Source organism: Rhagoletis pomonella, unplaced genomic scaffold, assembly GCF_013731165.1.
Source record: "Rhagoletis pomonella isolate Grant_MI unplaced genomic scaffold, Rhpom_1.0 Rhpom_scaffold_00994, whole genome shotgun sequence".
In the NCBI taxonomy this organism is placed as follows: domain Eukaryota; kingdom Metazoa; phylum Arthropoda; class Insecta; order Diptera; family Tephritidae; genus Rhagoletis; species Rhagoletis pomonella.
The window spans coordinates 17,353-32,109 of record NW_023459548.1 but is presented as its reverse complement, the minus strand read 5'-3'; the positions used below and the strand labels follow the sequence as shown (position 1 = coordinate 32,109).

At 34.5% G+C, this 14,757-nt stretch overlaps 1 protein-coding gene across 1 annotated transcript; it reads right to left on the bottom strand.

The window, feature by feature from the left end:
• Positions 1–210: 210 nt before the first annotated feature.
• LOC118751785 (zinc finger protein swm-like) lies at positions 211–11,828 on the bottom strand. The gene is made up of 2 exons (XM_036486601.1): positions 11,422–11,828; positions 211–1,272 (listed from the first exon to the last, which is right to left on the bottom strand). Exons 1-2 carry the CDS (start codon positions 11,521–11,523, stop codon positions 1,033–1,035), a joined length of 342 nt encoding a protein of 113 aa, XP_036342494.1. The 5' UTR covers positions 11,524–11,828; the 3' UTR covers positions 211–1,032.
• Positions 11,829–14,757: the final 2,929 nt, after the last annotated feature.

Here is a 14,757-nt window from a genome sequence, read left to right as displayed (position 1 = left end):
TTTCCTCCGCGCTTGCCTAGCCCCGCTGTGCAAAGCTTTGCCCGCGCAGTCGCCCGCGACACATATGTGCTTTTTTGGGCATTCCTATCCTAAAAGGTTGCTAGAGCAACAAAAAGAAATTTTCGGGGGAATTTGGTTTTTGATATTGTCTTTTTAACTACATATATATAGAATTTGTATCGTATGAATTATAACAAAAACGCAGAGGTTTGTGAAACTATTAGCGAATGCTATACCATTATTTATTTATTTATTAATAATATGTATGTATATAAAAGATGCCATCATCTTTTTATTTGTTACAGTAAAGTTCTTTAAGATTGCTTGTTTAGGATTGATTCAACATGAAACTCTTAACTAATCAAATTGCATGAAAAAATAGTAAATTACAAGGAATTTAGTAACAATACAAAGGTTAATTCATACAACGGCTGTGAGTGGTGGATAGCATTAATTTAATTGAGTAGAATTGCAGGTCTTTTATAATCCTATCACTATCGCATACTCAAATCTGTAAATATATGTATAATTATATGTATATAAGAATATGACTCGCTACCTACAACTTGAATATGTATTACATTTTGTTATATTGTAGATGAATCGTATAGGTAACCGCGGTATTCATAAACTCTTTTATACATTTATGGACTTTTTGCTTTTATGCCTTTGACTTGATTATAATTTTATTTATCATTTTAGTACTAAACGAATCTTGTTGTTAACATACCTCGTATCAAAGCGGATATGTGTTTGCAAACAACTAGATACAGAATCTCTGTAAATAATTAAAGGTAAAGAATAATATCGCAAATATTCGACGCCGCGCCGCGATATGCGTTAAATAAATCGGAATTTATGTGAGAAATTTAATTATATTGGTTATAACCATGATTCAGATTCAAATTAATTATCATGTGCTAAATTTTCTATTTACTTATTTCCGTTATGCTGAGGTCGTCATATGACACTGTTTTAACTAATATAAACACTAAAGCAACATCAAACTATAGACTCAGCGGTTTTCCGCGATCAGCGTCGCCAGGATCGATCCTCAGACTCCTCATCTTCCTCTTCGTCCTCAAGACGGAGTTCAGGTAATGTTTCCCCAGTAATTTCCGAATCATTAATATGTTTATCACTAGTGTTGGGTGATGTGACCAATTTGATAGGTTCCAAAGTATTCGACTTTGCATCTTGATTAGCTGATTTATCAGTAATAAAAGCTCCCGGATTAGCCGCCGTTGAAGATACGACCGGTGCCCAGGATATCTGTTTAATAGAAAAAAGTAGTTTAAATTATCTTATTCGGTGTTTAGTTATAGGAAAATATTGTATTGAACTAACAAAAGTATATCATTCGCATATTTACATAACCGAAGCTCAAAGGGGTTTAACTAAACATAAATTAAATAAAACTCGACGCAAATCGAATTGAACTGCCCTTAACACAGTAAAAAATGTTCGAATGTTCGTTCTAAATTTAGTCGGAGTCTAGTGGATAATACAAAGGTAAAATTATGATTTTCAAAACACATGACTGTCCATATCCTGACGCTAGGCGCACACTACATCCGATAGGCTGCCCGATTTCGGTCGAACAATTTAACTCCCAAAAACTAATGCGCACACTTAACTAGAATATTAGCCGAAGGCATTTGTACGCACAAATCAGGTTTGCATTTCAGTTTTGAAAGCAGTGAAAACTTTTAATACATTTTAATAGATAAACTCTAAGGCCCCTATTATGAGTTACATTCGATCTTCGACTGTGGTCGAAAGTGCTGGTCGAACGAATTTTCATTTGGTATTATGGCGCTCATTCGATGAAGAATAGCGCTATTGTGAACTTCGCTCGTTTATGTTGTTCACAATAGTATATTTTTCACCGCTGAGAAGCTTTGTTTACAAATCGAGCAAACTAAATAGTGTGCTTATACATATTTATGTAAATTTGTGCAAATTAAAATGAAATAAAAAAGAAAGCAAGTTTATAAAAACGTGGTAAAAATTAGTACAACGAAGTTCTGGGGTTCAACGATTCGTCAGAGGATGAGAGTTTAGTGAACTGACCAGGAGTAGTAAATGTTTAAGAGAGTTTAAGTGTAGTCTTTAAAATATATTTTGACATAAAATATATTTAAGAAATTTGTCTACAGATTTACTAAAAACTTCCGACTGTCTAAAGAGGATAACCAGCGAAGATCGAAAATCGAATGCAACTCATAATAAGGGCCTAAAAATGTAATTTTAGAGAGCATTTTTTTTTTTGCACGCAATTAGTTAATTTTTATCGTAGTCCATTTTAGTACTTTTAAGATGACATCGGCGATAAATACAAACATGCTTGAATTATTCGTCACCAGCGTCCGGACTTTGCTCCGATCGGAGTAGATTTACTCCGATTTCATTTTTAAATTTTAAATCTACTCCCTACTCCGCTTGACTTAAAATATGCTCCGATTTTTTTACTTTTTTACATTCAGAAAATATTACAAAATAATATGGTAACTTCTTTAATTTTTGCTCAATAGCTTCTGTGGCAACCACCAAGGTTTTGTAGAACAGGGTATAACAGAAGTTGTATCTTTTACTCTTTAACATTCCTTGCGGCATCACTTTTTATTTCCCAAAGCAGGAGATTGATTGGTTTACATACAGGGATATGAGAAGAAATGAAGCAATTATAAGATTGTAATTTTTAAATCCTTTTTGTTGTATCTTCAAAATTCCAAGGCGAATTTAATAAGGTGGTATTAGCGGCGAATCTGAATTTTTCGCCATTACATCAAAATGATGTGTTTGTTGTAATTCATACCATATGAATATCTGCGTATAATTTGTGAGTGTAATTTTTTACTTATATGCTAACACAACCTTATTAAATTCGCTTTGCAAAATTCGCGGAAATTCATTTCGCCAAAAATAATTCAACGCTATGCTGTTTGCGCGGTTTTTGGTCGATCTTGGTTACAAGGTAAGAAATACAATAAAAATCACATTTTTAATTACTATTGCACATACATATGTATATTTTCAGATTGACGACAATATTAAAACGCCAGACAGTGCAATAAAATACCCAAAAAAAAAACAAAGCTATTTGGAAGAAAAAAAGGCCATGGTTGAAAAATGAAAAACGTATCGCATACTGCAAATTATGCAAAAAAAAAAGAACTTAGCAATAACGTAAATCATTTGGATCGAAAGGAGGAGGGTAGTAAAAATCATGCGTGTTTATCAGATCTCGTGGAGAAGAAAATAAGAATGCAGGCCAAAAAGGACGCAAATCTACAAAGGGAAGTGACTACGGTAATGTACTACGTATCAAATGTTTTACCTTTTACTACAATGGACACAATACCTAATTTATTTGCTGTATCTGGTGGCGAGAAAATTAGTTGCTGTGCGAAAAAAGCAGCAGCGTTGGTCAGTCTTATTTCTACTTTTACTAAGAACCAGATATAAAAAACCTTAGAAATAAGCAGTTTCCTCTTATAATAGACGAAAGCACAGACATTTCGTCTAATAAATGTCTTGTCTTAGTTGCGCGATATTTAGAAGAAACAAATATTAAATACGTGTTTTTTGGGATGATTAAACTAGAAGACTCAACGGCGGACTCAATGTCAGGTACAATAAAAAAGTATTTCTCAAACCTTCAAATTCCCGGCCAAAGCTTGATCGGCTTAGGCACCGATAATGCCGCTGTAATGAAAAGTAATTTTCGAGGCGTGCAGGTACAGCTGAAGTCATTAAACCCTAACCTTTTCTATTTGGGCTGTACCTGCCATTCCATTAACCTTTGCGCTAAGGCTACTTCAAAATGTATTCCTTTTGAAACGGAAGTGTTGGTAAAGTCAGTTTTTAATTTTTTCGCTCATAGTGCGAAAAGGCAAGCTGAATTTAAAACGTTCAAAGAATATTTAAACGTACCGGAATCATCTTCATCTTCATCATCTTCATCATCATCTTCATCTTCATCTTCATATTCACCTTCGTCTTCATCTTTTTCTTTATCCTGATTTATATCTTCATTCTTTTCTTCATTTACGTATTCACCCTTTCCTTCCTCGTTGTCTTTATATTTAGGTTTCTTTACTTTTATTCTAATCTTTGCCTTTATCCCTTTCTTCTTCTACATATTCAACTTTACCTTCTTCCTTGCATGAATCTTAATCTTCATAAATCTGATTCCTAAACTGCTGCTTAGCAGATTTTTTTAATTAAGTATCAATATTAAATCATACATTGAGGAGGCATTTCCGCCCCAACCTTGTACATGTACGGTATTAGTATTGGTGTCACTTCGAATTGATTTTTTCGCGTTATGTTAAACCAATTTGAAATTTGAAAAATTGCCTGCACATCAGCATCAAAATACCTTTCTAATTGTTTATACCTTAGAGGTATAGTTTAGCCGCAAAAGGGGTGTAAAGGAAACATGATTGCCTATTTATATATAAGATGAGATACCAAAAACCATAAAACATACGGAAACATCATTGTATTGCAATATATTCGGGGTCTTCATCAAAAGTGATAAACTGATTTAATTATCATTTTATCTCGTTTATCGGAAGTTTATCAATTTATATGAGCGCCGCTATTATTTTATATTTCAGGGTGTGGTGGAATTGGGTGTGGGAGTTACTTTGTTGTGAATTCAGGTGTGGTGGGCTTAAGAGGTGTGGTGAGTTTAGGTGTGGTGAATTTAGTTTCGGTGAGCTGAGGTGTGGTGAATTATGGTGTGGTGATTTTAGGTGTAGTGGATTTAGGTGTAGGGAGTTAAGGTGTGGTGAGTAAAGGTGTGGTGAGAAAGTTGAGGTGTGATGAATTAAGGTGTGGTGAACTAAGGTGTGGTGCATTTAGAAGTGGGGAGTTAAGTAGTGGTAGATTGTGGTGAATTAATGTGTGGTGAGCTCAGGAGGAGTAAGTTTTTAAGCGGAGGTGAGATGAGTTATCTTCATCTTCATCTTCATCTTCATCTTCATCTTCATCTTCATCTTTATCTTTATCTTCATCTTCATCTTTATCTTTATCTTCATCTTCATCTTCATCTTCATCTTCATCTTCATCTTCATCTTCATCTTCATCTTCATCTTCATCTTCATCTTCATCATCTTTATCTTTATCTTTATCTTTATCTTTATCTTTATCTTTATCTTCATCTTCATCTTCATCTTCATCTTCATCTTCATCTTCATCTTCATCTTTATCTTTATCTTTATCTTTATCTTTATCTTTATCTTTATCTTTATCTTTATCTTTATCTTTATCTTTATCTTTATCTTTATCTTTATCTTTATCTTTATCTTTATCTTTATCTTTATCTTTATCTTCATCTTCATCGTCATCTTCATCTTCATCGTCATCTTCATCTTCATATTCACCTTCGTCTTCATCTTTTCCTTTATCCTGATTTATATCTTCATTCTTTTCTTCATTTATGTATTCACCCCCACTATTGTTATTAGGTTAGGTAGTTAAATTTTCCTTCCTCTTTGTCTTTATATTTAGGTTTCTTTACTTTTATTCTAATCTGCCCTTTCTTCTTCTACATATTCAACTTTACCTTCTTCGTTGCATGAATCTTAATCTTCATAAATCTGATTCCTAAACTGCTGCTTAGCAGATTTTTTTAATTAAGTATCAATATTAAATCATACATTGAGGAGGCATTTCCGCCCCAACCTTGTACATGTACGGTATTAGTATTGGTGTCACTTCGAATTGATTTTTTCGCTTTATGTTAAACCAATTTGAAATTCGAACAAGTAAGAAAGTCTAAGTTCGGGCGGAGCCGAACATTAAATACCCGGCGCAAGTATTAAATATATGTTTTTTCACCCTTCCGAAACCTTCCGCTAGATGGTAAGCCGAGGTGTATCAATTTTGAGTAAATTAGCGTCCTTCAATTTCGAAATATTGAAGTTTCAAGCATTTCTTAAATTTACCGTTATATGAGAATCGGCCGTTATTTTAGTCCGATTTCAATAATTTTCAACGTTTTGCTTACACGTGGCAAGTACAATAACCATACCGAGTTTGGTACAAATTGGTAGAACGGTTACCGATATACTTATATGTGATCATAAGTGGGCGGTGCCACGCCCATTTTCCAAAATTTTACCATAAACGTATTTCTTGGTAAAGAATTGTTGAATAAATTAGCTTCAATATTTAATGATTTATCGAAGATTTTGTATTTCTCTAAATTACCGTTATATGGGATGTGGGCGTGGTTATTGTCCGATTTTAAAAAGTTTTGGCGGTTTTTTATGCTGTACCAAGGCCAACAACTGTGCCAAGTTTGGAAGAAATTGGTGCAGCGGTTACCAAGATATACACATGTAACCATAAGTGGGCGTGGCTACGCCCATTTTCCAAAAATTTATAATATTCTTATTTTTCGTCTAAAACTTATTATAAATATCAATTTTGAGTGAATAATCTCCAGTAGTTACTAAAATATCGCAGTTTTCGTATTTCTGAAAATTACCCTTATATGGGAAGTAGGCGTGGTTATTGAGCGATTTTAAAAATTTTGCCATTTGGTATGTTATGCGAAGGCCAACAACTGTGCCAAGTTTGGAAGAAATTGGTGCAGCGGTTACCAAGATATACACATGTAACCATAAGTGGGCGTGGCTACGCCCATTTTCCAAAAATTTATAATATTCTTATTTTTCGTCTAAAAATTTTTGTAAACATCAATTTTGAGTGAATTATCTTCAGTAGTTACTAAAATATCGCAGTTTTCGTATTTCTGGAAATTACCGTTATATGGGAAGTGGGCGTGGTTAAAGTCCGATTTCGCCCACCTACCTTGGCTTAAGGGAAACCTACATACCAAATTTCGTTGAGATATCTCAATTTTTGCTCGAGTTATCGTGTACAGGGACAGACGGACGGACAGACAGACATGGCTTAATCGATTTCTTTTTTCATCCTGATCATTTGTATACATTTGTCTATATCTATCTCGATTCGTTTTGGCTGTTACAAACAACCGTTATGTAAACAAAATTAATATACCCTTGTGCACAAGTGCGCTCGGGTATAAAAATTGCCTGCACATCAGCATCAAAATACCTTTCTAATTGTTTATATCTTAGAGGTATAGTTTAGCCGCAAAAGGGGTGTAAAGGAAACATGATTGCCTATTTATATATAAGATAAGATACCAAAAACCAAAAAACATACGGAAACCTCATTGTATTGCAATATATTCGGGGTCTTCCTCAAAAGTGATAAACTGATTTAATTATCATTTTATCTCGTTTGTCGGAAGTTTATCAATTTATATGAGCGCCGCTATTATTTTATATTTCAGGGTGTGGAGGAATTGGTTGTGGGAGTTACTTTGTTGTGAATTCAGGTGTGGTGGGCTTAAGAGGTGTGGTGAGTTTAGGTGTGGTGAATTTAGTTTCGGTGAGCTGAGATGTGGTGAATTATGGTGTGGTGAATTTAGGTGTAGGGAGTTAAGGTGTGGTGAGAAAGTTGAGGTATGATGAATTAAGGTGTGGTGGATTTAGGTGTGGGGGTTAAGGTGTGGTGAGTTGAGGTGTGGTGAACTAAGGTGTGGTGCATTTAGAAGTGGGGAGTGAAGTAGTGGTAGACTGTGGTGAACTAATGTGTGGTGAGCTCAGGTGGAGTTAGTTTTTAAGCGGAGGTGAGGTGAGTTATCTTCATCTTCATCTTCGTCTTCATCTTCATCATCTTCATCTTCATCTTCATCTTCTTCCTCATCTTCATCTTCATCTTCTTCCTCATCTTGGCCTTCATCTTCTTCTTCATCTTTATCTTTTCCTTTATCCTGATCTTAATATGTTAATATGTTAATTTCTGTATTTATCCCTTTCTTCTTCTCCATACTCAACTTCACCTTCTTCATTGTTTGTCTCTAGTCTATTTATGTACATACATACATCTTATTCCTAAACTGCTGCTTAGCACGTTTCTGTAATTCAGTATCAATATTAAAGCATACATTTAGGAGGCATTTCCGCCCCAACCATGTACATGTACGGCATTAGTATTGGTGTCACTTTTGAATTGATTTTTTCGCTTTATGTTAAACCAATTTGAAATTTGATAAATTGCCTGCACATCAGCATCAAAATACCTTTCTAATGATATATAATTGTTTATACCTTAGAGGTATAGTTTAGCCGCAAAAGGAGTGTAAAGGAAACATGATTGCCTATTTATATAATTGATATAACTCGACTCCAGCGGCATCCGGCGGCTCTTTTTTGTAATAGTACTGCCCTTAACAATACATATCTCCAAATTGGATCATAAATACCATTTTTAGTAACTCCGGCTCCCGAGCCACTTGGCGGGCAAGGTTTTTTTTGCAAAAATATTTCTCTTTACGATACCAATACATATTTCGAATATAAGCCATATCGGATCCATAAGTAAGATTAATTAACAACACGACCCTAGCGCCACCTGGCGGGTCAAACTGTGAATCTAACAACCCAGAGACCACCTCAAAGACACAAAACAATTTCGTTAAAATCGATTCACTCACAAACACACGTACAGAATAATTATATACACATACAAAGGTACGTAATAGTTTCAGTATGGCTGACTTCCAAAACGTCTATTGGTTTGCATACGTACAAAGTATAATGTCCCATAACGCCGAACTACAAAATGTTGACAATGTCTATTTTTCCAAAACGCATTCGAAAACTTATCGAAACGCATCGCTAGAGCAATCAGCGCATCAGAAACAAAGTTGAAGCTTCGTTTGTGTTTGGTTACCATTGGTGTTTTAAAAATTGAAAATTCAGAAAAGTTGTTCATTGCTAAATTGAATATTTAAAATATGCAATATATAAGGTTGCAATGTGTCGCAACTCTGCATTTACAAACAGTTTGAATACCGTAGTATAACAGTTTCCAAATATTGTATTGATACATTTTGGAAGTCAGCCTATGTTTGAAAGGCGCCACGCCTCTTTTTCAAATAGCCTCAATTTTCTCTAAGCGTACGCGAATGATTTCATATCTCCATACCACGTCCCAGTACTCTACAATGAAAAATTCGGTTTGTATGGGAGGTGCCATACCCCTTTTTCCAAAAACGTCAATTTTTTCCATGAGTATGCGATTGATTTCATATATCTCCATACGAAGTTTCAGCATTCTACCATGAACACTTCCAGAGATATGTGTGAAACAATAGTCGGTTTGTATAGGAGGTGCCACGCCCCTTTTCCCAATAGCCCCAATTTTTCCTCATAACTATGCGATTGATTTTATATATCTCCATACCATGTTCCAGTAATCTGCAATGAACGCTTCCAGAGATATGCAGTACCAAAGATTCGATTTGTATGGGAGGTGCCACGCCCCCTTAACTTAGCGGTATGAAATATACTTTACATCCGATTCTCATACCTACCAAAGATATCTACACAAAAAATTTCATAAGGATCGGTAGAGCCGTTTCGGAGGAGTTCGTCCACCAACAGCGTGTTACGAGATTTTTATATATTAGATATTAAATAAACAAAAGGAAAACTGTAAATACTAAGGATTAAAAGGGTGCGCTATTCAAATGACGAGGAGTGTAATATCCGTTAGAGCTGAACCCAGACCAGTGTTGCCGTGTTAGCCCTTTGGTGGCTAGATTTAGCTACCACATACTTTTTTTGGCCATATAAATTTAAAATTGCCCCTAGCCCTTTTTAGCCCTTTGGAGAATTGATTCATACTTGGCATGAAAAAGTTGTATATGGGCATTCCCATGGTGGCCCACGTGACAGTCGTACGATTTCAATGTGATACAAAAAAGGAATACCATTTGTTTTCTTTAACTTTTTTGGGCCATTGTATAGCACGTAATTAGCTCTATATTTAACCGAAAAATTAAATCAATCGATCTGCTTGGTCCTAAAATATAAGCATTTAAACAGAGGTTCGTTACGTGACAAAAAATGGAAGTTGATTTTTTCTTTTCTTACAAAATCGCAAAACTCTGCGAATTGTGGATGGCTATTTTGATGAAACTTATTTTGATATGATTTGGAGCAATTCTAGTTGTTTTTAGAGTTTTTTGAATTAATGCAAATTGTTTCAATTCTCTTTTACAACCCCAAGTGTGAAACGTGACGTGACGTGGCGTGGCGTGACGTGACATAAATTTCCATCGTTATATTTTTGTTAATATTGCTTTTAAATGAATTTTCAACGCAAATAAAACATGTATTTTATGTAGAATATACTTTATATTTTGACTTCAGCGCCAGTTCAGGGTCAATTTATTAGAAATCTATGATTTATTATGTTTCAACCACATGCGCCAAATTCGAACCAAATCGGACCATAAATACGGTTTTTCGAAATATCTCGACCTTGGCACCACCTAGGAAGACCAATTTATGCAAACATTATTCTTCTTACATAGCCGGTATATATTTTAAAAAGTAGACAAATCGGCCCGTAAATACGTTAGATATAAAACTTTTATTTTTTTTTTGTCGTGGTGGACCTTCCGCTGGAAACACCCATATGCTTAATTTGATCTAATTTTTTTCATTTATGTAAGAGATGAATTTTTAAACTAAGAAAGACTGATATATATACATATATGTATTGTATGTTCCTTACGTTTTTATATATGCTTAATTTGTTAAATGGCTGTGATGCTGGTGCGACTTCGAAAATTATTTGAAAATTTTATGATTGTACCAGCATGCTGGTGTCGTGAGTGGTGAAATTAGCTAATTTTTCTAAGAAAAAAGTATTTTGGTGGAAATTTCTTGCACTATATGAGACAAAGCCGTGTTTGTGGAAGATTAAGTTCACGATGTTGCAGTTGTGAATTAAAAAAAAAGAACAATGTTTAAAAAAATGGTAGAAAAATTGTGAAATTTCGGCTCTAATCATTTCGATCTTTCCTGGACCTCATTTGTAAAGAAATAAATATTGTACCAGCATGCTATGAGCCTGATGGTACAATCACTTGAAGGAGCCAGCAAGCTGGTGTCGTATATTTCCCCTTTTATACAAAAAAGTTTTTGGTTGGATAAAATATTAGCTTTTTTTCAAAGTTCATTGTTTTCCTATACCATTACTTATTGAAAATGTTTGCGTGTATACTTATATATGTATATGTAAGTAAAAAAAATTTAGCTACCATTTTTAGCCACAACACCTTTTTTTAACTCTTTTTAGCCCTTTTTTTTAAAGGGATTAGGCTACCACTAAAATTAATTCGCGGCAACACTGACCCTGACCTGTTAGATGAGATTGAAATTTAGCTTGTCTAATCCCAATAGTATTTTAACAATACTCGTTTATTAATCTTAAGTACCATTAGTACATACGAATGATATTAATTGAAATTAAATGAAATCATAAAAGAATTAATTAGTTACAACCTATGTTTGCATTTACCTGTAAACGCTTATCTTTAAAAAGTTTCCCACGCATGACAGCTTGCTCTGCATTTATCCGGGTAGCATAAGACAAAATAAGTTGTGGTATTTCCTTGTCCATATCGTGTTTGGTTATTTCACCAAAATGCTAAAATATATAGTGAATTATAGTCAGTAATAAAACAAAGTAGCTTAATAATAGTATAAATATACTGGCAGATTAATCAAAAATGTTCACCGTCAGGTTCCCGCTCGAAAAATGGAAAAATATGATATTGCATTCGTTTCCCGATTCTATTTGTGACCAACTTTCACCAAAGTGTGGGACGAAAGCGCAAGTATGTGAAGAATGTACTCCAAAACATTTTCAGACGCTTTTTCCATTTACTTAGTCCCCGGAATTTATGATTCAGAAATGAGTTCCATGGATGGAAGAAATATGAGTCGCAAAAACATTCGCAGTCAATAAGATAGTAGCAAAATTCAAAATGATATTGGTTGCAACTTATGTTTATTTTTTTTTTTTATAATTTTAATTTAAAATATAGTTCGATCTAGTTAATGTTTTGAATTGGTTTTTTTGCGGCAAATGCGTATACATACATTGATCTTTCAAGCATTTTTAACCTTATTATCAGAAAATGAATAAACATTGGTCATTAATAAAAATTGAAAAAAAATCCTAGCATTTCATTGAGTGCTAGGGTCTTTTTCCATATGTATCACATTGATGCAGAACGTACTTTGTATTACAAAAAATTGCCGATGGATGCGGGTTAGAATAATTGCATCAAAATTTCAAATTTTTAATTCAGGATTTTTAGAAAATTTTCGAGTATGCAGTTTTGTATCCCATTCAATTTTAGGACAATAAAGTTCAAGTTTGAAGTCTCTACAAATTACCGTTGATTTTCTTTTAAATTTGAGGGTTGAGTATTTTCTTCTAAATAACGTATGAACAAAATCTATTTTTATATGAATAAAAATCCGCCACACCATCCACAAAAAAATTCTATAACATCAACGAAGCGACTTGAAACTAGCACTTTACTTACTAAAATAAAATGGGCTACAAAAATGAATACTCGAAAATTTTTTACAAATTCTGAATAAAAAGTTTGAAATTTTGATAAAAATTTTTTATAGTTTGATTAATTTTTGTTAACTTTGTGCAAGCTTTGAAACTGTTATTTATGTGGTTTCTGTTATGGATCAAATGCTTTTAATCCACCTTCAAAGGAGCTTTTTTATGGCAGAAGTACACTCGGAGGTTTGCCATTGTCTGCCTAGGGTCGACCGCTATTTTAAAAACTTTGTTTTATGTTGCAGGGACCAGAAATTGAACCAGGGGCCTCCCGAGTGGCAGCAGGCACATCTAAGCGGTCGGTAGAGCTGTGAAACTATCGATGGTATCGAATGGTTCTAATTTTTTGCACTATCGAATGGTCGTGGGCCACTATCGAAAATTTTTAAAGTTTCCAACGTTGCACTGGCTGCTTATGAAACCATAGAATACAAACAAGCGAAGTAAATGCTAATGAATATATTTATATTGTTAAAATGTTACCAGGTTACGAAATATATTTTTATCTTTTTTAAATACGCACTGTTTGAAGAAATATATATATTGTTTTCTTTTAGTATGTATTTTTTATTAAAAAAAGGGAACTTATCAACATTGATTTGCTTACACATTACTATTTTTTAAGCTCTCTCTCTTTACAGCTCAGTATATCCAGTAAAAAAAACTGTGGTGAAGTCCTTTATGGGGATAAAGTTTCCAGGGGTGAAATTTTAGGTAGCACACAATTTCTTACACTCATGGTTGCTTTTCAGCACTGATGAAAGAAACTTAAGAAATATTTGAAAAAAAAGTTCATATAGTACATTAATTTTTGAAGGAAATACCATATAACGTATGTACTCTGGTTAATAATATCAAAAAATGTATTAGAACCACCGTTTAATGTTATATTTGATACAAATTAATATTGCTGCCCCGAACGCTCTGCGCCTTGCCACTGAATAATAGATTTACTTAAAATTGCATCCCTGGTTCTTGTTCTTTCTTTATCGCATCGTGGTGAATTCACATTTCTCAGAAATTTGACAACAAAACAAAACAAAGCGAGTATTTTATTTGCTAATTTTTGCGATTTCTATTGTTTAATGTAAATTTGTCTTTTTAGGATATGTCAAGCCAACAAAGAAGGCGCAGTTGGAAAATTTAGTAATTAGTAATGAAGTAGCAGGCATATTTGGAAAATTATGCCGATAAACAGGATGGAATTTGGGAAAGTAAGTGCATGGTTGCAGCATATCTATGTATAAAAAGTATTTAATTAAATTGTTTATAGAAATGTTATAAATCGAGTGGCTCATTTACGATGTGCTCCAAACATTTGGCGAACTTTTTTTCGCCTTTTCAACGTGCTAAGTAACAAGTTAAGATGACTGCCATCATGGGCCGGTAAGAAACCGCAAGCAAAGGGCAGACAACCTTCCAGGAAGCTGCCTCCTGTCCCCGAGCCGAAGCTGCAGTTCAGCAAGAGCAGGTCAGCAAATTGCTACCCTGATCAAACGTAAACTAAAGCGCTCTGCTGTGATTGCACTCCGTAAATGTGAAGACTTGGTGCATGCTGAGAAATATCAAACAAGAAAACTCCGTGATGGACGCCGTGAGATGGAGTAACGCTGTGTGGCAAAAGAATGCGGCCAATTCGACGGGCCTCAACAAAGTTGCACAAAAAGTGCGTAGTTTTACAGTTCTGTCTTCGCCACATTAAAACGGTGTGTTCATTAAATTGAGCAAGGCAACCATTAATATGCTACGTATGCCGAACCCCCTATATGGGGTTATCCAAATCTTAAATCAGTTTGTGAATTGATGTACAAACGTGGAATGGTCAAGCGTGTCCCAATCTCTGCTTTGTGATCGAACGCAAATTTCGCGAAGCGCACGAAATTCAGTGCGTTGATTCACTTCACTTCAAGAAAGCCCCCAACTTCCTGTTGCTATTCAAGCTCAACACATCAGCCCGAGGCTGGCGCAAGAAGGCTAATCACTACGTTGAGGTTGGTGATTTCGGTAGCCGTGAGGATAAGATCAACAAATTGCTGCACAAGATGGCTTAAAGAAATTGTTGTTTTGTATTTAAGTAGACAATATAATTTGGCACATCTTCAAAAGACGCCCAAGCAAAAAAAAAAAAAGAAAATTAAAAAATTCCTGAAGTTGCCTTTTCACGGGTCGATTTCTGTCGACTGGAAAATTTACTTAAGATATCGACTAGCCAAAACGCTTACATTTTACGGTTGAATTGCAATTTACACGGGTAGATTTTGGTTAAACGAC

Coding starts and splice junctions, on each gene's coding strand:
- LOC118751785 (XM_036486601.1), bottom strand. CDS start 11,523: ATGGACAAGGAAATACCACAACTTATTTTGTCTTATGCTACCCGGATA. Junction 1,273..11,421: donor TTAAAGATAAGCGTTTACAG/GTAAATGCAAAC, acceptor TCTATTAAACAG/ATATCCTGGGCACCGGTCGT.